The sequence below is a fragment of the Diabrotica virgifera genome, chromosome 4, assembly GCF_917563875.1.
Source record: "Diabrotica virgifera virgifera chromosome 4, PGI_DIABVI_V3a".
NCBI lineage: Eukaryota > Metazoa > Arthropoda > Insecta > Coleoptera > Chrysomelidae > Diabrotica > Diabrotica virgifera.
In genome coordinates, this window is record NC_065446.1 from 74,056,760 (window position 1) to 74,082,113 (window position 25,354).

Sequence of the window (25,354 nt, forward strand, 5' to 3'; positions counted from 1 at the left end):
TTTAATTCTAATTATTATTTTTTCGCTTTGGGCCCTGCGAGGCCCCCTTTGGGGTCGAGGCCCTAGGCAACTGCTTACTTTACCTAATGGTTAATCCGGCACTGCACACTAGTGATCAAATACACATGCTGAGCCAAGTCTCTGAGCAAGATCTGATTATATTACTAGTGATTCCGATGAAAGATATTTCCGATGAAAGATAATTCCGCTTCCTAGTGTTACTGCAGATCAATAATCAAGTAATACATGAGACTGGTGGGTTTGTTGTAGAAGAAAAATGTTTCCTATAAAACGTTTATTTAATTTTAATTTATAATTATACATTCTACTATTAGACTACGTTAAGAGTTGTAGGCTATTATTACACAGTTTAATTAGTTTTAAGGCAAATAGATTTTTTAATATACTACCACAGCTTCTCTGATATATTTTTTAGTTTTCCTTCATATTCCGAACTATACATTTTTTTATTCCTACTATATTAACCACATAGGTACATAAACGCTCTAAATAACATTTCATTTTTAATCTCATTTTTACTATTCTTTCTTAGATTTGTTTAGTTCTTAATGCTAACATCAGTTTTAGCCTATGTGACCCTGACCAGCTACCTAATTACATATTTGGTAACGAAATGGGATCTATTAATATTAATTTACCATGTCTTTCTATTAATTTTTCATTAAAAAATACTATTTCTACATATTATGACTTAAATATTACCTGTAATGTATCAACCAGTTATTCTTAATTTTAAGTCTTAAATAACTATATATATTATTTTTCTACTTATTTAAAATATATATAATACAAAAAGGTGTGAAAATTAAAAAATATAGAACTGTGTTAGCATTGAAACTTTAAAAGGATTTTAGACTAGGTGTAGAGAGTTATCCTGATCGTATCCTTGTATCGTTTTTCATTTTGAGGAACTATGGGAATTTTCTGGCTCAAGCTACAATCTTAGCTGGTATCAAAGCACAAATTACGTCTTTGTCATTTTCGTCAATTAAATGTAGCTCAATATCTACTGTTACCTGAAACAATGATTTTTCAGAATTAGAGATAATAATATACAATGTGGTCCAAAGAAAACAGTCCACCTCGATATTTGGAAGTATTTACTAGGTTTTAAAGAAATTACGAAACAGGTCGATTTTTGATCTAAGGGAGACACATTTTACGGTACATACATCTGTCATTTGTCAACCCCCTCCCTTCCACTTCCCCCCCTTATTTTTTGAATAGGGAATAGGGGTCGTGTGTTAGCTCATCTGAAAGGTTATTCGATTCTCTATTTAGTAATATTATTATTGACATAATTATTTATATAGGGTGTCCAAGAAACAATATTTTCAATTAAATTAATTGACACAAAATGAAGAATGTATGTAATTTATTTAACTCAAAATACATTCTACTGCTGACAGAAAACATAAACAAATATTTATTTGATAAATAAACATTGTTTGTTGCTTAAATTCAATATTCAACCTACCAAGAGGGAGATGAGTGGCATCTTGAACATTGAAATTAAGCGAAAAGCAATATTTCTTTATCAAAAAATATTTTTTTACGTTTTGTGACAGCAGTAGAATGTATTTAGAATTAAATAAATTACATGCATTCTTCTTTTTGTGTGAAATATTCTAATTATAAAATTTTTTTGGACACCGTGTATAAATAATTATGTTGATGTTTATATCACTGAATAGAGAATTCAATAACTTTTCAGATGAGCTAGCACACGACTCGTATTTCCTATTTAAAAATAAGGGGTGGAGGAAGTGGAAGGGAGGGGGTTGACAAATGACAGATGTGTGTACCGTAAAAATGTGTCCCCCTTAGATCAAAAATCGACCTGTTTCTTCATTTCCTTAAAACCTAATAAATACTGCCGAATATCGAGGCGGACTCTTTTCTTTGGCCCACACTGTATAAATACTAGACGTAACATAAACATATACAAATCAGTTGTCGATTAAACCTAATAATGTTTAAAAAAAAATGCATATTTGAACAGATTATAAATATATTTAAAAGTTTAAAATACACTAAGCATCAAAATTAACTCACCACCTTAAAAATGGGACATTTTTGATGTCTCGTATTTCCTAAACTTTTTGTCCGATTTGAGTGATTTTTTTAGTATCTTATAGCTTTATTCTTCAAGAATATCGCTGTAATAATATTATTGCTAAAGACGTAAGTGTCCTTGTACACCGGGTGTAACAATGTTAGTGTGTTTTTTTCTCAAGGTTTGGAACACCTTGTGGAATATTGTAGAGTATAAAAAAATATTGAAATTAAAACTCAACTATAGCCTTAGGCTTTCTTAACATTTTGCTTTTCGATTCATTTGCTTATGTTGGATAATAAAAAGTTAGGTACTTTAACAACTAGCAAGGTTATTCATCAATACAGGGTGTTTCTAAATAAGCGCGACAAACTTTAAGGGGTAATCCTGCATGAAAAAATAATGACCGTTTGCTTTATAAACATATATCCGCAAATGCTTTGTTTCCGATTTACGGGATGTTGAATGTTTTCTTACAAACTGACGATTTATTTATTGCTCTAAAACTGGTTCAGATATGCAAATGAAATTTGGTAAATTTCAAGAGGTAGTTATTGCGCATTTTTTGACATACAATTAAGAATTTTATATTCACTATTGGTGTGCATACGCGTATAAATATTTTAGATACTTCCCGTATGCACGCCAGTGGTGAATATAAAATTCTTAATTGAATGTCAAAAAATGCGTAATAACTACCTCTTAAAATCTACTAAATTTCATTTGCATATCTCAACCGGTTTAAGAGCAATAAATAAATCGTCAGTTTGTAAGAAACAATTCAACATCCCGTATCTCGGAAACGAAACATTTGCGGACACACGTTTATAAAGCCAACTGTCATTATTTTTTCATGCACCATTACTCCTTAAAGTTTGTCACACTTATTTAGAAACACCCTGTATTTATGAATAGCATGGCTAGTTGTTAAAGTACCTAACTTTTTATTATCCCATATAAGCGAATGAATCGAAAACCAAAATTTGCATACGCGTATAAACATTTTAGATACATCCCGTATGCACGCCAATGGTGAATATAAAATTCTTAATTGTATGTCAAAAATGCGCAATAACTACCTCTTAAAATTCACCAAATTTAATTTGCATATCTCAACCAGTTTAAGAGCAATAAATAAATCGTCAGTTTGTAAGAAAAAATTCAACATCCCGTATCTCGGAAACGAAGCATTTATGGACATATGTTTATAAAGTAAACGATCATTATTTTTTCATGCAGAATTACTCTTTAAAGTTTGTCGCACTTATTTAGAAACACCCTGAATTTATTAATAACATGGCTAGTTGTTAAAGTACCTAACTTTTTTATTATCCCACATAAGCGAATGAATCGAAAACCAAAATGTTAAGAAAGCCTAAGGCTACAAATTAGTTTTAATTGCATAATTTCAGTATTTTATGTAAGCTAGAATATTCCACAGGGATTTCCAAACACACTATCATTTTTACACCCGGTATACAATAACACTTACCTATTTAGGAATAGTATTATTAATACACCGATATTCTTAAAGAATAAGGTTATAATATACTAAAAAAATCACTAAAATCGACCAACAGGTTTAGGAAATACGGCACATCAAAAATGTCCTATTTTTAAGGTGGTGCGTTAATTATTTTGATGCTTAGTGTACATTATTATCATATACCTACTAGAATACGGAGTTTAACACGAGAATAAGGAGTTTAATAGATCGACAACCGGATTATTCAGAATAGCAGCAAGCAAAGTTAGGATAGTCATGCTGATCGCCAACATCCGGAACGGATGTATATACATGTAGTATGTATATAAAATATAGTAGGCAGGAATAGGAATGGTTGGGGACATCGAATTGCTTCGGGAAAAACCTAGGACAAATTCATTCATTAAACATTACAATCCCTAGGAATTATAGCTAACGCCATGGCGTTCAAAATCGTATTCTTGGGTGAGGTGGCTTAACTCCTCTGTCATTTATAGCTTGCTGTGTGTCTTTACTGTACTCGTGACTTTTTTCGATTTCTTCCTGTCCTTACACTGAACCAGTCTTTCACATTCATTGTTGGACCAGAACCAGTCTTCTTCTACATCATCCAGCTATCTTCTTCTAGGTCTCTGTCTACATCTGGGCCATAGTTGTGTCTAGTTAGTTATCCTTCTCAACATATCTGATTGTTGGCGTCTCTGTATATGTCCTATCCATTCTAAGCGAAGAGGTTTTATTTATCTGACTATATTTTCTCGCTTTATTTCTTCTTCACTTTCGGCATTCGTTTTCATTCTTATTTCTCCCTCTCTTGCTACATTGTGACCCAGTATTGTTCTCATTATTATTCTTTCAAATTTCAGAAGGCTATCTTCGTCTTTCTTATTAATCGTCGTTGTCTCCATCCTATATATAACAGCAGGTCTTATATAGGTTCATCTTTGTTCTCTTAGAGTCTTACTTTTCAACAGATTTCTATTCATTCCAAAGGTTTTTTTTACATTTTAGAATTCTTTCCTCTGTTCTGTCTTTTCCGGTTTTACCTATTGTTACTCCCAAGTAGCTAGGTTGGATACAGTTTCAAATTTACGGTTCTGTGTTATAAGATATTTCTGATTTTTTGTGTCGTCCTTAGGGATGGGAAAAACCTACCGGTTTTAACCTAAAACCGGTTTTTTACTTCGCAATAACCGGTTTTACAGGCTTTTAATGTCCCGTTTATAACCGGTTTTTCTTTTTAATGTAAAATCCGGTTATTAGGTTTCTACGGTTATTAGGATTAGGTTAGGTATTATTTGGGATCCCAATCATAATTATTATTCTCAAGTAATTATTCCAAACAACAACATAATTCAAATTTTATTTAATAAATACAGAAGCAAACTGAAAGTGCAAACTCACATCTGCCAGAAACAATTAAGTTTTATTATAATATTTAGTTGAAAAGGTATTTGTAATCATAATATTTACATAAGAAATAATCTGGTTGAAGTAGACGCAAACATCATCTATTTTTCACACTTGAGTCTTGACATTGAAAGTGAGTGAATGACTTTTTCTGATTACCAAAAATAATGTTCTGACTATGAATATCAAATTACCGATTACGAATACGAATCTCCAAGGATTTCCCTACGTTTTCAAAACGATAAACCCGTACAGGAAGTATTAAATGAGTTAAAATGTACCTACTATACAAATCTACAAACGTGTTAAAAGAAATACATGATATTTTTTTATGATAGTAAAAATAAAAGATAAATTGCATTATCCAATTTATTTTTAAGTAAAATATTTATGTTGATATTATTTTTTTTTAAATCCCATTTGAAAGAGTCTGGGAAATTTTTTAATGGTTGGGTTAGATTGTATATTATTGCAATATGTATTGTATATATTAATCTTACGCTATATTATATTTAATAATAATGAATAAGTATATAATAATAACAAAATAATAAATAAATATAATAATTAATATAATAAAAAGTTTTATTAAAAATTGTGTTTTATTTATATTGATATTGATGTTCTTTCGATAGTACTAATTTTGATCATATTGATATCGAGTATCGAGTCGAGTGGAGTATCGCAAACTAAAGTGCATTGTAAATGTAACATTGCAACCTATTGGATTAAAAAAACAGAAAACCGGTTTTTGGAAAAACCGTTTTTTTTTGGCCGGTTATAACCGCCAGGTTAAACCGTAAGCAAAAAACTGGTATAATCGAAAACCGGTGTTTTGTCAAAAACCGCCATCCCTAGTCGTCCTTCCCTATCGTCATGTATTTTGTTTGGTGCTTGTTTATCTCTAGCCCTATTCTCTTTGCTTCCTTATCTAATTTTGTAACTTCTTTTATAAGTGCCATCTTCGTCTTCGCTATGATGACTACATCACCTGCGTATGCTACTAGTTGAAGTTGATCTGTAATAATGTCTTTGTTTGCAAAGTTTGTCCTCGTTATTATTACTTCCAATATCAGTTTAAATAGTGTGGGTGAGATAGAGTCACCTCGTTTCAGATACATCCCAGATACATATACATATACTCTTCTACTTACATATACATCTCAGACACATATATGCTCTTAAACCAGGGAAACACTCCGCCTGCCGTCACAGATTTCACCGAAAGAAATGGCAGAAATGCCCTGGCGACATCTGCTAGAAAAAGTTTAAGTTTTTAATCTAACAGCACACAAAATGATATTTAAAATGCCATTCTATATCATAACAGATCAAAAACAATGGAAAACTTTCTCTGGTTACACCATCCGAGGTTTCTAAAAATGCAAGCCATACAGATTCTGAGACTATAGAAAAATGAGGGAATTTTATATACTGTTATGATCTGCTTTCTATTACTTTTATACTAATTAGTATTTATTTGATTAATTATTTAATTGTCGCAATTCATACATAAAAAATATTAAGAAAAAACCTCAGAGTGCCTTTTGTCATAAAAAATTTAATTAAATTCTCTTAGGTTATACTTATCCTCTCTCGTGGCTTCAGTATCTCTTAGTTGATCCTTATCGGAATAAAATAGGAAAAAGAAATAAATAGAAATACCATAAATAAACGCATACAAATACCTTTATTATCAAAAGCAATGCTCTGTAAATTTATCAATTAAATCCTGTGGACATAACTGTCCAAAAGAAACTTTTACCATATAAATTAACCTAATTCAAACAATTATTTATCGCTTTGTTCTTGATACCATTAATAAAAAAAGCTAAACAAACAAATTTGGTATTCGCAAAATTACTTATACTTCCTATTAAGTTTTTGAAATGCTGGATTCATAAATTCATATGCTTTTACGTAACAAAAATTTCCTTCTGATTATAAAGAAAATCTATCACATAGGTTATTGACTGACCTTTTTGATTCACACACAATGATGTCTCCTCTTGACCCAAACAGCTCCTCCTTGTTGATTATGTTAGGCTACCAATCAAAGCCCTCTCCGTTCTCATCAAACAATCCAGCAGGATACCAGCAACTATTTCTCCAAAACACAAGCCAGGCCTCTTTTTGCCAGTACTCATTCAATAAACTCCAAAACTCTTTCCTCTCTTTCTCTTAACAATAATCTCCTGAGACCCAAGTATCTTTTTTACTTGGTGTCACAAATAATTTTAATAACGATAATTCTTGTAACTTACTCTCTTGGACTTTACAGAAACAAAGAGGTATTTCTTCTCGATTTGATTTGTCTCTCGTTCCACTTTTCAGCGGCTCTCACTATCAAAACAACCACTAGTACTTGCTTCTGGACTACTTACGAAAACTTTTGACTGCTCTTCTCGGATGCCGGTAACACAACAACTTTATTTTCCAAACTGTCCCAACATTCCAACTTCTCTTTTCCCCTTCCAAATTGCCAAGCAAATCAGAAACATTTCTCTTTTCCATTCGAAAAACCCAGCCATTCTTTCAAACAATCCTTAAAATTAAAATTCCAAATCTCTCTACCTTAAATTTTCTAAAAACTAATAATTACAGTTATCTGTGGTTTTACCTTTCCCGTAATAACAAAACAATCTTAAATTATAATCCTAAACAAATGTTCCTTTCACTTTACTTATTTACAAATGTCTTTATTTCTTCATGGAAAAACTCATTAAGGAGAAACCTACTACGTGAAAGCTAACTTCTAATAAATATTTACAAATCAATATACAGGGTGTATCAAATTTATGTGCCCGCGTTATATTAAAAAAATTAGATTTTTATTCTATCTTTGATTGCCAAATTGATACACAATAATACATACACACAGAGAGAGAGAGAGAGAGAGAGAGAGAGAGAGAGAGAGAGAGAGAGAGAGAGAGAGACAGAGATAGAGAGAGAGAGGGGGGGGGGGCGAAACCAGCTAGTTAGGAAAGTTAAGGGAACTTAATGCATTTGCATAGGTGTTTCCTTGAAAGTCCCCCCCCCCCAGGCAAGGTTTCCCAAAGCAAATGACTAGGCCTGCCACTGAGTCTACTGTACTACTTTTTTGTCTTTTTGAAAATATAGAAGCAGACTATTTTTATTGATACGTATAACTTACCCTGGGATAATTTTTTTTTACAGGCATGCTGACGGTATAGGTGTAGGTATCTCCGGAGCTTATTGGACACGTCACTCCCATTTCACAAGCATTTGGATTTGGCAAATTAAATTTTTGTTTAAGTAGACCAAGTTTACCAATGACGAGGGTCTTTAAGGTTTTAGAGTTGGTATCTAAAATATAATATCGGTGTTTTATAATTCATAAAAAGTAATATATAAATAATATACAGTGTGACAAAGCCAAATGAAATAAATTCATTTTGGAAATAGATCCTGAAAAAGGTCGATTTATACTTTCAAATTTTTGAATGAATTTTTGACACATTTAAATATCATACTAGTGAGGTTATCCGTCTGAGCGTGATGTAATCGATGATTTGTAATGGGAATAGGGGTCGTGTGCTAACTCATTTGATAGGCAATTCAATTCTTTCTCAGTAATGTAAACATTAACATAATAAAAAAAAAAGAAAGGAAGGTTTAGATTTAACAACAGTACAGCACCTCTACTATGCGCTTATACGTATTTCGGAATAGCCGTTTCCTCATCGGAGCACCTGGGTAGAGGCACTGAACTGAAATCAAATCCTTTCATCCTTTCCGGGTAATTATCAAAATAATTACCAACTTGCCAGCACCATATATGAATCGAAACTTAAGTCAGGAAATAAAATTCGAAATTACTTATCCTCTGAGCTTTTAAAGTTGGAAAAAATAAAGCATAACGGATGGCGAAATACTCGACAAGGGAAATCTAAAAATGCATTTCACGTCCTGTCATTCACCGTGATAATAATTTTAGCGAATTATTTCCCTTTATATCCACAAAAGTGAATAAAGTATAAACTAAAAGAAAAGTAAGGATGGTTTAGATTGAATAACAGTACAGCACCTCTACTATGCGCTTATACGTATTTCGGAATAGCTGTTTCCTCATCGGAGCACCTGGGTAGAGGCACTGAACTGAAATCAAATCCTTTCATCCTTTCCGGGTAATTATCAGTAGTAATTGCACAAGAGCTCTGAAATTATTGAATTTTTCCCGGGTGACACTTTGACAGTTTTAATTTCACGAACCAAAGGCGAGAATAAGTCCCGGAGGGACGATCCTTTGTTTCACGATTTTTGCTGAGAATTATTTCAAGCCAAACTGCTTCTTCAGCTAAGGGAATAGTTGTTTAAAAATACATTCCTGTCCAATCAGGTATACTCTTTAGCCATGACAATTGCTTTCTTCCAATTCCTCTGCGACACTCGATTTTACCTTTCATGATAAGCTAAAGGATTCGATACCGGTCTCCTCTAAGAACATACCCTAAGTATGAAATTTTTTCTTATCTCAATATAGAGTCATTAACTCACGAAAGACATTTGCTCTATTTAACACAGCTTCGTTGCTCTGCGTCTCTGTCCAGTCGGAGCATTCTTTGATGAAACTACATTTGAAACGCCTCTTGACGAGTATCGTATCAGCCTGTAGAGATGTTGAAAAAGTATATATTCGTTACAAAGTACTCGTTACTTACCAATACCGAAAGTAACGATTATTATACAGGGAGGCAAATCGTTATTTTGATAACTCTGATTACTTCGTACCAATCGTATCAGAGCGAGTAACGACTATTGTATCTACAACCAGTACACTTGATTACTTTCTACCAATCGTATCCCAGCGAGTAACGGAATGGACCGGTATTTTACTTTTTTTAGCGAATATCGTTATCAGTATGAAGCGTCTTAAGGGTGTAAGCCTCAGAGCCTCACACTGTGAGGCTGAGGAGAAGATAGAAGATGAAAGAGAGGGAGGTATAATGGAGATAAAATATGTAATGTATGTCATTAACAAAGATCGAATGCGAGAACCCATATTTTTATCTAGATCTATATCCTCACCTATACAAAATACAAAATACCTACCTACTGAGAATCTCGATATAATTACCGGTACTCAAATACAAAAGTAACAAAAGTAATCATAGTAATCAAATCATTTTTATCCCTTAATTAGATCGGTGAAGGTCGTTGTTATATCGGAATACCTATACAAAATACCTACCTACTGAGAAATACGATTCTCGATATGATTACCGGTACTTAAATAGAAAAGTAGTAATAGTAATCAAAGTAACGAATACTATAAATGATTACTTTATACAAAAGTAACGATTTGTAACGAATACTCAAAAGTAACTATAATCTACATCACTATCAGCCTGCAGATTCCAGCATAGGGATTACGTACACTCGATACGCATCGTATCCGCCATGTTTTCCCGTAAGGCGCTATGGGAAAACATGGCAGATACGATGCGTATCGAGTGTACGTAATCCGGGCCCAGGTCTCGATGTCATCTAACATTGACGAAATCTATATAGCATTTGGTCATGCTTTGACGTAATTTTAGGTTCAATAAGCTGTGGTTACAGAGTAATGATTTCATTTTTCGAAACAATGTGAGACTTGCTTTACTTGTGCATTTTATCTCTTTATTTGAGTCTAGTTGGTCTGTAATATAGCATAGCAGATATTTGAAATGATCTTTATCGATATGTCAATCGAGCGTTATGGGGATGAACTATAACTGGGGGACTATTAATATGGGGAGAATTGTCAATGAACTATAAAATTCATTGACAATTTTCGTTCTGACATCAGACAGATTCGCTTTTGAAATATCATCTATTAGTTACTTGTCACCTCTTACAACACAATGACCTAATTAATTAACCCACTCACCACGTGTGGGAGTCATATGTTGCTCTAAAGCCACATCCATAGGAATTTTATCCATCCTTTGAATTTTATGATTTTTATATTTATATGAGACTTTTAGTCTTGGTTCGTCCACATAAGTAGGAATAACAATTTTTAATTTTCTTGTTTTTGTAAAGAATATTTTAATTCATTTTCTTTTCAATATTATGGGACACCCCGTATATACGAGTAGGCCAATACCTAATTCAGTGAGTATGTATTAATTTTTATCATTATTTTCAAGTAAAAACCTTAAAGTTTTTTGTATGTAATTACCTGCCTACTCGCCTCATTTTAAAAAGACAATTCGCCAACCAACTCTCTTGGTTAACAGTCACTTACAATTATTCCGAAAAGTGTATAGAAACTCAATATAGTCCTCGCGAGTGATTCATACTACTCAGCAATAGCAGTACGAAAAATAGCAGGCCTGCTCCAGCTTGTGCAACGAGAAATGACAAGGTAGGAAATATTTTTATTACAATTTACTTTAAGGTCTGGTTTTTTTACTGTTATTTTTTTTATTCTATTTTAAATTCACCCTATGCTAAACAGTCCACTAATAAAGCTCTCACTGAGTTAGTAGTCTCCTCCAAGATGATTTATTGCTCCGTTACGAGCCTGATAGATCCATTTTCTATATTTTTTTCTTGCATTTTTCATTTTTCTAAGAGGGTAATATAGTCGGGGAAAGTTTCTTTTAAACCTGAATTGTTTGATTTTATTGTCATACTTTGCTAATTTACAAAGATCAGAATCAAATTCAGGTTATTTAACCGCATTTCCTTTGACTTTATTTTTTTGTTATTCTTTAACATAAGGCGATAAAATATTCTTTACAAAATTAAAATCACGTATCAATTAGTAAATTGGTTTTTTGTTTGTGCCGATCGTTAGTGGTACCTATACCTCAGTTAATGTTGTTTTTTAAGTAAAAAAGGAACACATTAATGTAAAAGTAATTATTATTAAATTGTCAACGTCGGCCAATAGACAAATTTTGTTATAATAATTATTATACAGGTTGACTCTATTATAGATGAAACTGTGTGTTTATTTTACACAGTAATTTTTATTTAAAGGGTTTATGTTTTATAATTATTTTTTGTCTATAAATATTCAAATAGCAGAGGACATAGATAGTTATCTATTTTATTAGCACAAAGTTCGGTTGTATTTTATTAATTTTCGTGTGGTGAACCTATTTTATTTCCTAACGCTAATTTCATATTTTTCTAAATTTATTAATTCTACATTTAAATTTACAAAATGGCAGATAAAATTAAAAAATATCAATCTTTAAGACAAGTTGAAGTGCAACAAATGACTGAAATTCATGCTGTTGCTTTAAAGGTAGCTGCTGACGATAAGAATTTTTACCCGGTTTTGGAAGTTATGTATGAAGGATTGGAAAAAATTCGTGACAATTTTTATGATCTTCATAATAAAATAATTATGTTAGTTTCTGAGCACGATAATGAGGACGCGCTATTTAAAGTCGAAGATGATTGCCGTAGTAATTTTGACAAATTATATTATAAAATTAAATTAACATACGTGCAAGCCTTTAGAAAATCTTCAACATCAAGTCAGCAAACTACATCAACTTCACAGTCTCAAAATCCTTTACCTATAAATTATTTTAATTTACCGAAACCGGAATTGCCATCTTTCAGTGGAAAAATAACTGAATTTAGAAGTTTTATAGATCAGTTTGATGCTCGCGTTCATACTCTTACTTACTTACAACCAATTGACAAATTTAATTTGTTACTATCGTGTTTAAAGGGTGCAGCGCGCGATGCTGTGGATCATATTGACATCACAGCAAACAATTATCCAATTGCCTATGATCTGCTTTGTGAAAGGTTTAATAATGTTAGGGTAATCGCTGCCAATTTATGGAATAACCTTGAAAGTTCACCACAACTGACTTCAGAAGATCCAAAAGAACTACGCAAGTTGTTAGATACATTTTCGAAAAATGTGGCATCTCTAAATAAGCTAGGACTACCCACAGTACATTGGGATTTTATACTTGTTCAAATGATTTTAAAACGATTAACTGTTTCTTTAGTAACACGTTTTGAGCTTTTTCATAATAATTCAACCATCCCAAGCTATACAAAACTGATTGATTTTTTAAATCAAAGTTGTCTCGCTTTAGATAATATTGATTTTCACACTAAACCAAAATCTAACTTTTCTAAAAAACCTAATTCTTCCAAATCTACATCATTGCTTGCTCAAACAGAACCTGAACCAAAATGTTCTATCTGTAAAACTAATGATACTCATGCCATTTATAAATGCTCCGTTTTTTTGGCAAAATCTCCTGTAGATCGATTTCAATTAATAAAAAAGAACAAGATGTGTATTGACTGTCTTGGATCACATCGTTCTAGCCTATGCAAATCTACATGGACTTGTCACTCGTGCCATAAAAAACATCATACACTACTTTGCTTCTCCTCTTCTAAGAAAGAAGAGAATGTTCAAGATTCGGCGGCATCCACTTTAAATTCAACGACTGGATCATCCGTTTCTGTGTGTTTTTCTTCCGCTGATAAAAGTACTTTGCTTTCCACTGCATGTATTGAGGTGCTTGATTGTCACGGTAACTACCAACCTGTTAGGTGTCTGTTAGATTCGGGAAGCATGACGTCCTTCATCTGTCAAAAGACCCTTAGGCGTTTAGGTTTACGTCCCATGAAAACTTCAGCTAACATCCAAGGATTAGGTTCTATGCAGTCGAACACTAATTTAGGTGGGGTTACCATTTCTTTTAAACCAGTACGTAAATCTTCTCCTATTTTGACAACCGATGCGTTAGTCTTGACAAAAATATGTGAGGATCAGCCTTTATGTAATTTAGAAGTTAATACTTGGCCCCATATTGCTAATTTAAAGTTAGCAGATGATAACTTCTTTCGTAGAGGATCCATAGACATTCTTTTAGGAGCTGATGTATTCTCTACAATTCTTTTGGATGGACGTATTTACGGCAATCAAGATGAACCTGATGCAATTAATACTATATTTGGCTATGTGCTTATGGGAAAAGTAAATATTTCAAAGGCACCTACTCTTACGTCTTTATTTTGCCAAGTTGAAGATACGGTTTCTTTGGATCAGCAAATAAAGAAATTCTGGGAATTAGAAGCAGTCCCTGAAGTTTTTGCTTAGCTCCTGATGACGCTAAAGTGGAAAATATGTTTATGAATACTTATACGCGTGAACATTCAGGACGCTTTGTAGTAGATCTACCTTTTAAGGAAGAAAATCCTGTCTTTCCTAATATTAGATCACTTGCTCTTAGTAGGTTTTATTCATTAGAAAGAAGGCTTCAAAAATCTCCTGAACTTTATGACCAATACCGCACCTTTATGAAGGAATTTGTTGAGCTCGGTCACATGGAACCTGTCCCATTGAATAACTTCGATTCACCTTATGTTTACTATTTATCGCATCATTGTGTTTTAAGACCTGAAAGTCTAACAAGTAAATTAAGGGTCGTTTTTAATGGTTCCGGGCATCTTCCAAATCAACCCTCACTCAATGACAAATTATTCACTGGTCCTAAGCTTCAGACTGACATCTGTACAATTTTGATTAATTTTCGATTGCATGGTTATGTAATTACGGCCGATATTTCTAAAATGTATAGGCAAATTTTAATTAATCCTACTCAAACAGATTATCAAAGAGTACTTTGGCGTTCTAATAATTCTGAACCTGTTCGTATCAACAGAGTTGTTTATGGTCTCTCTTGTTCTCCTTATCTTGCTATTAGATGTCTACATCAGTTGGCTAATGATGACGGGGATTCGTTTCCTCTAGCAGCCGAGGCACTTAAAACTGGAACCTACGTTGATGATATCGTTTCTTCCTGTCCTAGTTTCGGAAATGCCTTAGCACTAAGAGACGAACTTATTGCCTTACTTGCCAAAGGAGGTTTTGAGTTGAAAAAATGGTCCAGTAATGTACCCGATTTATTGAAAGGATTAGCTGTATCAGATTTAGCAATAAAACCTCTTACATTTAATGATGATATTTCGTCCAAAACACTTAAAGTATTAGGGTTGGAATGGGACGCTTCTTCGGATACATTTGCTTTTAAAGTTCAAGTTTTAGACTCTTCTTGTACAAAACGTCATCTTTTGTCCAATTTAGCAAAAATATTTGATCCTCTTGGATTTTTATTTCCAATAACATTTCTAATTAAACACCTTATTCAAAGAATATGGACTCAAAAGATTGGTTGGGATGATGCTCCATCAAAAGAAATTATCCGTTTGTGGAAAAAATACATTGATGATGTAGCATATTTGAGTAAATTAAATTTACCTCGTCGTTTATTAATTGACGATATTTTACGCTTAGAAGTTCACTGTTTTGGTGACGCTAGCGAGAAAGGTTACTGCGCTGTCTTGTACTTTCGATGCTTATCACCTTCAGGCCAACCTTTTGTTCCTTTTGTTATAGCTAAATCTAAGGTCGCACCCATTAATAAGGGACTTACTATTCCCAGATTAGAATTGTCTGCTGCGGTTTTAGTGGCTCGACTAGTCTCCTTTGTTTCTTCTGTTATTAAAGATAAAGTAGAAATCAAGGAAATATACTGTTATTCTGATTCTGCTGTTACATTACGTTGGTTACAATCTTCCCCTCATCAGTGGAAAACTTTTGTGAGCAATAGAGTAGCTTTTGTGCAGGATCGAGTAACTTCTTCATGTTGGCACTATGTTCCTTCTGAAGAAAATCCTGCTGACATTGGTTCAAGGGGTTGCTTACCCTCTGAGTTAATTAACTGTTCCAAATGGTGGGTGGGGCCAACCTTCTTACAATCTGATCCGCTAACGTTCTTTGAACTTAATTCAAAGGAGTCTACTAATGTAAATTTGGAAGTGCGGACTGTCGCATTGATTGCTGAAATTCCCAATAATTTTTTAGATATTTTATTGGATCGTCATTCGTCTTTAAATAGGTGTGTTCGATGTTTGTGTTACATTATTCGTTTTTTCAATTATGTAACCAAAAACCGATATGGTAATCTGGAAATAGGTTGTTTAAGTTTATTGGAGCAACATAACTCCTTACTGGTTTTTGTTAAACGAACACAGCAGATCTTTTTTAATACTTTAATAAATTTTATCCAAGATAAACAGCTGCTTCCAAAAAATTTAAGAAAGCTTTCACCTTTTATCGATGCAAAGGGAATTCTACGTGTAGGTAGTCGCCTAGCTGATGCGCCCATTTCGTATGATCGCAAATTTCCGGCATTACTTCCTAACAGTTGTAAATTAACTGATATGATTATTGAATCTACTCATCTGCAATATCTACACGCCGGGCTACAAACTGTTCAATACCTAATTTCTCAGCGTTTTTGGATTATATCTTCCAAACGAGCCATTCGTAGAGTACTGTCTAAATGTGTTAAATGTTTTAAGGTGAATCCTTTGTCTCCAGTTCCGTTAATGGGAAATCTACCGCTAGCTCGAATATCTCAACTAAAACCTTTCAGTAATGTTGGAGTTGATTTTGCGGGCCCTTTTCCTATAAGAGCTTCCAAACTTCGAAAGTCTTAACTCTTAAAGCGTATTTGTCGCTTTTTATTTGTTTCTCAACAAAAGCTCTTCATTTAGAGCTCGTATCTGATTTATCCACTGACGCGTTTTTAGCTGCGTTTAAGCGATTTGTCAGTCGTAGAGGCCGATGTCAACATGTTTATAGTGACAATGGCACTAACTTTGTTGGAGCCAGAGCAGAACTTAACAGATTGGCATCACAAGCTGCTTCTCATGAATCTATTCAATGGCATCTCATTCCCCCTTCTTCTCCACACTTTGGAGGTTTATGGGAATCTAATATTAAGACGGTAAAGGGTCATTTAATTCGCACAATTGGAGAACAAGTACTAACTTTTGAAGAGTTATATACTATTTTTTCTCAAATTGAGGCCATCATGAATTCGAGGCCAATATGCCCGTTAAGTTTAGACCCAAACGATCTTAGTGCGTTAACTCCAGGACATTTTTTGACCATGGAGCCTTTGAGTGCTCCGCCCGAAGAAACGTTGCTCGATGTTCCGCACAATCGGTTGAATCGTTGGCAATTATTAAATAAGTTGCACCAACAGATTTGGGAACGGTGGTCTAAGGAGTACCTCCAAACTCTTCATCAAAGGGCTAAATGGAATAATTCTCCGTCTCCAAACGTCCAACTAGGTACCTTAGTGATAATCCGCCAAAATAATATTCCCCCGCTACAATGGCCTTTGGGCCGTATAATTGAGGTTCATCCTGGATCTGATGGTATAGTTAGAGTGGCCACAGTGAAAACTAATAGTGGTATATATAAACGCTCTATAGTAAAATTATGTCCTTTGCCTTTTGAGCCGTAACAATACTGCGTATTGTGGTGGGCGGTTGTGGTTCGTCCACATAAGTAGGAATAACAATTTTTAATTTTCTTGTTTTTGTAAAGAATATTTTAATTCATTTTCTTTTCAATATTATGGGACACCCCGTATATACGAGTAGGCCAATACCTAATTCAGTGAGTATGTATTAATTTTTATCATTATTTTCAAGTAAAAACCCTAAAGTTTTTTGTATGTAATTACCTGCCTACTCGCCTCATTTTAAAAAGACAATTCGCCAACCAACTCTCTTGGTTAACAGTCACTTACAATTATTCCGAAAAGTGTATAGAAACTCAATATAGTCCTCGCGAGTGATTCATACTACTCAGCAATAGCAGTACGAAAAATAGCAGGCCTGCTCCAGCTTGTGCAACGAGAAATGACAAGGTAGGAAATATTTTTATTACAATTTACTTTAAGGTCTGGTTTTTTTACTGTTATTTTTTTTATTCTATTTTAAATTCACCCTATGCTAAACAGTCCACTAATAAAGCTCTCACTGAGTTAGTAGTCTCCTCCAAGATGATTTAAGTCTATTTTTAAAAGGTTCGAACCTTTGTATTTTTGGGTGGCTCACCATGTTCTTGTAAGTATAAACAAACTTAGCTTTTAGATTAGTCATAATTTTAGCTTTAACAATTTTCTTTAATTAATACGGTCATACTTATTTTAGGTAACACTGATGATGCTCTTGTTACAGAGCGGAAAAGTTTTATTTCTATGTTTGTAGCCCTATAGGGGCTTTTTAAACTAATACACCTTTTACCAGGACAAACATTTTTTATTAAATTTTACTTCTTTTGCTTTCATTTGGCATACTCAGGATTACCTTATCTTTATTACTTTATGCTTTATGTTATTGCAAAAAAAAGTCTCTGGGATAAACAAACAGAATAAATTTTAAACTAAGTAAAGTATCGGTCTCAAATTTTGATAGTTTTTTAAGTACACCAATATCCAACTTTGGATGAAACACTAAAGTTCTAAGTTAGTTTTAATAAAAGTTATTAACAAATAACGATTTTCACTTAATTTTCAGTTTGCGAAACAACGAATTAACTTTTTTTTCTTTCAAAAATCGGCATTTTAAGGCTTGTTTTATGATATAAAAAACTATTTAGCTTTTTAATTAAAAAATCGAAAAAATCGCGTTTTTGCACTAATTTGTTAATAATTAAAAAACGACTACGAACTCTAGGCAGGAAACAGGTAGGTTTTCTTCCGATAGGTCTAGAATCGCTAAATTGTTAGCTACCTGGATATTTCAGTGTCCTGAGAAAATCCTTAGTTCCCTTTACTAAAACTTATTAGCGATTAATAGCAGTTAAATTCTGAACATATTGCTGTCTTTTGGTGTGATGTTTGTAAAGAAACCAATTTAATTTTAGGTTTGTGGAAAATTTAATGAATATCTATTGTGAATACTTTGTTTGGTTGCTATGACTGTAACTTTAAATGCAATATACACACAATATATCTATTATGCTCCGTTGTTATACACCTCAGCACAATTGAACTTTGAGCTGGGCTCGCATAGTGTGTTAATTAAATTTCGCCTGTAGGTATTGCATTTGTTACACTTTGTCAGAGTGTTTTTGGTACATACTTAGACTAATAATTAGCTCCTTGTTAACCGGATTAATGTGAAAATATGATTCGCTTGACAAAATGGTCGCTGGTTACACGTGAAAATATTCAAAAGCATTACCTGCAATTTACCAAAACTTTTTCTGTTCTATCAAATCATAATCATCAAAATAATAAAATACCTACAGGAGGACAGCAACGAAATATTTTAAAATTTCAACGAAAACAGCAAAGGTTTTTCAATTAAAAAAGGAGTAAGGCAAGGTTTTATACTTTCTGTAATCCTTTTTAACAATACGTCGAAAAAGGCCTCGCAGAAGCAGTAGCAGTCTATAAAGAATATAAAGTAACGGCATATATACATATTACCAACATCAGGTTTGCTGATGACACAGCGATAGTGGAAGATAGCATCGAAGATCTTCAATACTTTTTAAGTGATCTAACTCTTGCAAGTAGAAATCTCAGTTAGAAAATAGATATCAAGAAGATAAAAACAATAATTATATGTCGAAATTATTATCCAAACGTAAATATATATGTCGCTGGAGAAGAAATCAAAGAAGTCGATCAGTTTAACACTAGAAAGTCGGAGGGGCTAATTTGGCCCCTGTTGCGAATTGAACTTATTCTAGTTTTTTTATTTGAGGCAATAATGATTTCATATTTTATGACTTTTAATATTTGGTACAAACAAAAAAAAAATATTGTTTACTAAATTTATTAAATGGTTTTTCTAACAAGTCTACCATAGAAGTCTGAAGGGGCCAAATTGGCCCTGTGTAAGTTATTAGTGTTTTCTCGGAAATTTGACTTTCTTTCAAATTCCTGTCGAATGGGTAAAATTATATTTATGTGTGTTTGTTATTTGTTTATTTTAAATGGTTACCCTTATACAGGTACTGATCATCTACGCAATAAAGATACAATTGTTGGTGTGTGTGAATTTGATGGACTTGGCCGAGCCAATTAGCCAGACAATTGTTGGTGAACACGCTGTTTTGCGGATAATGGAAAATCAACTGGAAAAGGGCAAGAATGTAATAACAGGTAACTACTTCACTTTGTTAAAATTGGCCAAGGCATTGCAAAAGAAATCAACAGAAAGGAAGATTTTCTATGCGTGAAGTGTGAAAATAGAAAATTTTATGTTACCCTTATATTCCAGAGCGACGAAAAAATAACACTAACTGGATACCAAGGAAAGAGTGACAAAAATGTGATTTTGTTGAGCTGGATATTGCTGGCTATGGAAAAAAATCCTGAAACAATAAATTTTTAGAAACCATCCAAATATGGGGTTGGTGTAGATGACCAAATGGCGCGTTTTTATACTACAAAAGCTGCTTCAAGACTTGCCTCTCGAAATCTGGTACTACACCCAGCAACACCGGTTCTACCAACAACCAGCACTGTTACTATCCAAAAACGAAAAAAAGTCAGCTGAAAATATTTTGTAAAGGAAATCATACTTCCAATTAGTCCCACGGCTCTAACAAGGCAATGTGTGGAAAATGTCAAAAACTTCAAACTGTATGGTGTTCCAAATATTTTTGATAGGCTGCGAAAATGTTTAACAATAAAACTAAAAAATAAAATCAGATTCTATCGTCTAGAGTTGACATAATTTCTTTAAACTCAGTTTTAATTGATTTAAGAACTTGGGGCCAAAATGATCCCTTCGGGCTTTCTAGGTAGGTATGCTAAGCCAGACTTTCTAGTGTTAAACACTTGGTTGTATACTGAACGGGGGTTGAGACTTTGATACTGGAATAAAGAGTACAGTATAATAAGCAATAAATGCTTTTTGAGGCTTAGTTTTTTGACTGATCTCAAAAAATATGATTAAAACTCCAAATCCTCGCGAAAGCCCTTAAAGTCCTTGAAAACGTGATTTTTCGGAGTTATTTTATGTCCAATTTTTGAATATCCTAAAGAACTCAGTGTAATGACGTAATATATTATAACCTTTAAAAAAACCTGATTTGATCGATTTTTATGTCTGCAGAATGGGGAAAATCTCTAAAAATCACTAGAATACCAGATTTTCGTGTTTTTGATCGTAAAAAAATTTTATTTTAAGGAAAACTCTGAAAAAAATTAATAATCTATTAAAAATTATTAGACATTTCAACAGACAGACAAGGTTTTTTTCATTAAAAAACTGCATAAAAAATAGAAGTATTTTGAACTTTTTGACGTAAGTTAAACTTTGGAATTCTAAGATCAATTATTCATTAGAGACCTTTTTATTGTACCATAGCTCTGAAGATGACTTTAAAAGCCGAAAGCGCTCAGCTAGGAATTATTTATTTTACACACTTCAAAAGTACACTTCTCTCTGTTTACCTGTATTAATCTATTTGTTGACAAAATAAAAAAAATTATACTGACAGCCATCGCCAAAAAACTTTATACGCTTTTGTTAAAAAAATGCATACTCAACCTACGTGTCAATAAAAAGTGTCAAGTTTTGTAGAAGTCTCTGCTATGCGTGTGATATTCTTGAAATATTTAAATTAATTGCAACCCAACAAAAAAAATTAAAAACGAAAAAATTGCACTTTTTGGGATGTAGGGGAAGAAAGGACGTAAAAGAGGGAGGATTTAGAAGCCCTCACTCCCAGAGCATTTGAAAACCTTATAAATTAAAATATTTAAGAATAAATGACGGTTTTGCTTGTTTTGGATTCAGAGGGTTGCACACCCGCTGGACAGGCTGTTTCTACCATTTCCGGCGTCCTCAGCAGCGTTCGTTAGCGTGCACTCCTCTGAATCGAAAAACAGCTGGATCATCAGTTTAAAGGGAATCTGAAAAATAATTCAAATTCCCCATTAGGACGCAATACAGCGACATCTCATAACAAATTGAAGAGTCTCAGATGCAGAATCCACCAATTTAATAAAAATTAAAATGGTAAATAGTAATTTAAAACTGAGACTTTTCGTGTTGAAAGTTCTTTCTGGTACATCTTCAATCTGCGACTTTTTCAATTAATAAGACCGCAGACGACGAATATAGAAAACGAAAAGGAAACCATCACATTCCGTTTTCATTCGTCTAGAAAAAAAGGACAGAAGAGGAACTTTCAATACTCAAATCCGAGTAAAGATAGAAAAATAATAAATGATGGTTTTGCTTGTTTTCGATTCAGAGGGTTGCACACCCGCTGGACAGGCTGTTTCTACCATTTCAGGCGTCCTCAGCAGCGTTCGTTAGCGTGCACTCCTCTGAATCGAAAAAGAGCTGGATCATCAATTTAACCCGCGAGTGGTCGCTATATGAGATTTTCTCTCACGGTTTCAGAAAATTGCACACAACTTTTTTTCTGGGAAATTATACGCGCTGTAGTTCCTTCTAGTCTCCTAACTATCCTCCATCGACAATCTAATAGACTCGTCCGCTCAGATAGTGACCCAGTTTTCTTAGTATCGCCATTTTGTTGAGTCAGTGCGCGTCATGTGAGAGATTCTCTCATCAAGCGACCACTGGCGTCACAGTTGGTGACGCCAGTTTAATAAAAATTAATTTGATTATTCCCCTTAAAACCTAAAATAATATCCTTTTATGATGTAAAAAAAGGTGGCGTGGATGTGGTCGATGATATAAAAATCGTATATTCTGTTTCACGGGTTAATTGTAGATGGTCACTTACCACATATTTTTCAATGTTAAATATTGGCGGCATCAATAGTCACATTTTATATAAAGATAATAATAATAAAACAGAAAAACGTCATGTCGTTTTAAAACAAATGGCTTTATCGTTGATAAAACCTCATCTTTTTTGTAAAATTTTGTAAAGGAAGGCAAAAGTTGGATATGTGAGAGAAAATCTCACGCGCGACCACTCGCGTAACAACCAGCCTATCGACCAATGCCGGGTTAAAGGGAATCTGGAAGATAATTCAAATTCCCCATTAGGACGCGATACAGCGACATCTCATAACAAATTGAAGAGTCTCAGATGCAGAATCCACCAATTTAATAAAAATTAAAATGGTAAATAGTAATTTAAAACTGAGACTTTTCGTGTTGAAAGTTCTTTCTGGTACATCCTTAATCTGCGACTTTTTCAATTAATAAGACCGCAGACGACGACTATAGAAAACGAAAAGGAAACCATCGCATTCCATTTTCATTCGTCTAGGAAAAAAGGACAGAAGAGGAACTTTCAGTAGTCAAATCCGAGTAAAGATAGAAAAATAATAAATGATGGTTTTGCTTGTTTTCGGTTCAGAGGGTTGCACACCCGCTAGACAGGCTGTTTCTACCATTTCAGGCGTCCTCAGCAGCGTTCGTTAGCGTGCACTCCTCTGAATCGAAAAACAGATGGACCATCAATTTAGCACGCTAACGAACGCTGATGAGGACGCCGGAAATGGTAGAAACAGCCTGTCCAGCGGGTGTGCAACCCTCTGAATCGAAAACAAGCAAAACCATAATTTATTATTTTTCTATCTTTACTCGGATTTGAGTACTGTTCTTTGATTTGAGTTCCTCTTCTGTCCTTTTTTTCCTAGATGAATGAAAACGGAATGTGATGGTTTCCTTTTCGTTTTCTATGTTCGTCGTCTGCGGTCTTATTAATTGAAAAAGTCGCAGATTAAGGATGTACCAGAAAGAACTGTCAACACGAAAAGTCTCAGTTTTAAATTACTATTTACCATTTTAATTTTTATTAAATTGGTGGATTCTGCATCTGAGACTCTTCAATTTGTTATGAGATGTCGCGGTATCGCGTCCTAATGGGGAATTTGAATTATCTTTCAGATTCCCTTTAAATTGATGGTCCAGCTGTTTTTCGATTCAGAGGAGTGCACGCTAACGAACGCTGCTGAGGACGCCTGAAATGGTAGAAACAGCCTGTCCAGCGGGTGTGAAACCCTCTGAATTGAAAACAATCGAAACCATCATTTATTATTTTTCTATCTTTACTCGGATTTGAGTACTGAAAGTTCTTCTTCTGTCCTTTTTTCCTAGACGAATGAAAACGGAATGTGATGGTTTCCTTTTCGTTTTCTATGTTCGTCGTCTGCGGTCTTATTAATTGAAAAAGTCGCAGATTAAGGATGTACCAAAAAGAACTTTCAGCACGAAAATCTCAGTTTTAAATTACTATTTACCATTTTAATTTTTATTAAATTGGTGGATTCTGCATCTGAGACTCTTCAATTTGTTAAAATATTTAACTTGTCTAAATTAATGGTCAATAGACGTAAGGGAAAATTTATAAAATTATAAGAAGTGAATTTTATTCTTTGCTGCTAGAAATAGGGGGTAGCAACACGTAAAATATAACTTTCAACCACATTGGTTTTATATTTAGGGTACAACATGGTAAATAATTATGATTACATTATGATAATTATGATTAGTAGCTACAGTGGACACGGGTGCAATTTTTTTTATTTTTTTTGTTCTATTACATACTTAGAAACAGATAATCGTTTTGTTGGAACAATATTGTTAATTAATAGCTTACTCGATTTAAACGTCGCCACCATTGATGCGTTTGTGCCTCGTTTTAATGGGCATCGATCTTCGCCTTCACAACCTGCCAGCTCTACTTTGACTATTTGGCCAGTCACGGATCCTAAAAAAGATTTTAAACTTAAAATACTGTATAAAAATGCCTGATGTATTGTGCGAATAAATTTATTCTAATTAATCCAAGAAATTTGAGTACAATCTTAAAACTAGTTATAAATTTAGTAAAATACTGGAAAACACAAAAACTAGTATATCATCGCGTGGTCAAAGGGCACCAATTTTGTTAAGATCTCTTTCATCTTACGTTACAGTCACATCTTACGTTAAAGTTTATTTAACTCTGATATCGTGTGTCCACATGAATATGTATTTTGTCAATCATACTTCATGGAATTAATGAAAAATTAAGAAATATTTAACACTACTCAGAGAACAGCAAGTATGTATTTCAATGGCATAGTTTGAAAGAAGAAACTGTAAGATATACAGAATGAAACCAGATATAAATGATGAACTAATATTTGTGTTAAAAAGCAGCCTGTGAGACCTCAGGTAAGAAAAAAAAAATATAAAGCAGAAGAGAATTACGGCAAACAGTCAATAAGCTAAAAACCATTCTCATCACAAGCAGTTTCAAAATAAAACAGAGCTAAGCAAAGGTTTATACAGAAAAGCTCTAAACAACCAGATAAAGGATTTCCAGGACACTACGAGAATCGGTGTAGTAGTAGTATTTTAGAAGAGACCCGCAGTTTTATTTCATTGATACTAGCAGACAATAATAACCAATTAAAAGTAGAGGCTGTGAGAACCATAGTGGACTAACTGATAAGAACATTACTTTACATAATCAAGGAACATGATCAGAGGTTAACAATTTCCGATTGCTTTAGTAATTTTATGTTGACCGACATGATTCTCGGTCAACATATAATTTCGAAAGAACATTTCGAAAAACTGTT

The 25,354-nt window shown here is 33.5% G+C and overlaps 1 protein-coding gene across 1 annotated transcript in view; it reads right to left on the reverse strand.

Moving 5' to 3' along the window:
• Window positions 1-280: 280 nt before the first annotated feature.
• LOC114330981 (NPC intracellular cholesterol transporter 2 homolog a) overlaps window positions 281-25,354 on the reverse strand; it is a 59,080-nt gene continuing 34,006 nt past the window's right edge. Inside the window, exons 2-4 of the mRNA XM_028280431.2 lie at window positions 24,385-24,495; window positions 8,128-8,300; window positions 281-1,037 (exon numbers count right to left, since the gene is read on the reverse strand). Of these exons, the coding sequence (XP_028136232.1) occupies window positions 951-1,037; window positions 8,128-8,300; window positions 24,385-24,495 (371 nt within the window). The 3' untranslated portion in view covers window positions 281-950. The remainder of the gene's footprint in view (window positions 1,038-8,127; window positions 8,301-24,384; window positions 24,496-25,354) is intronic.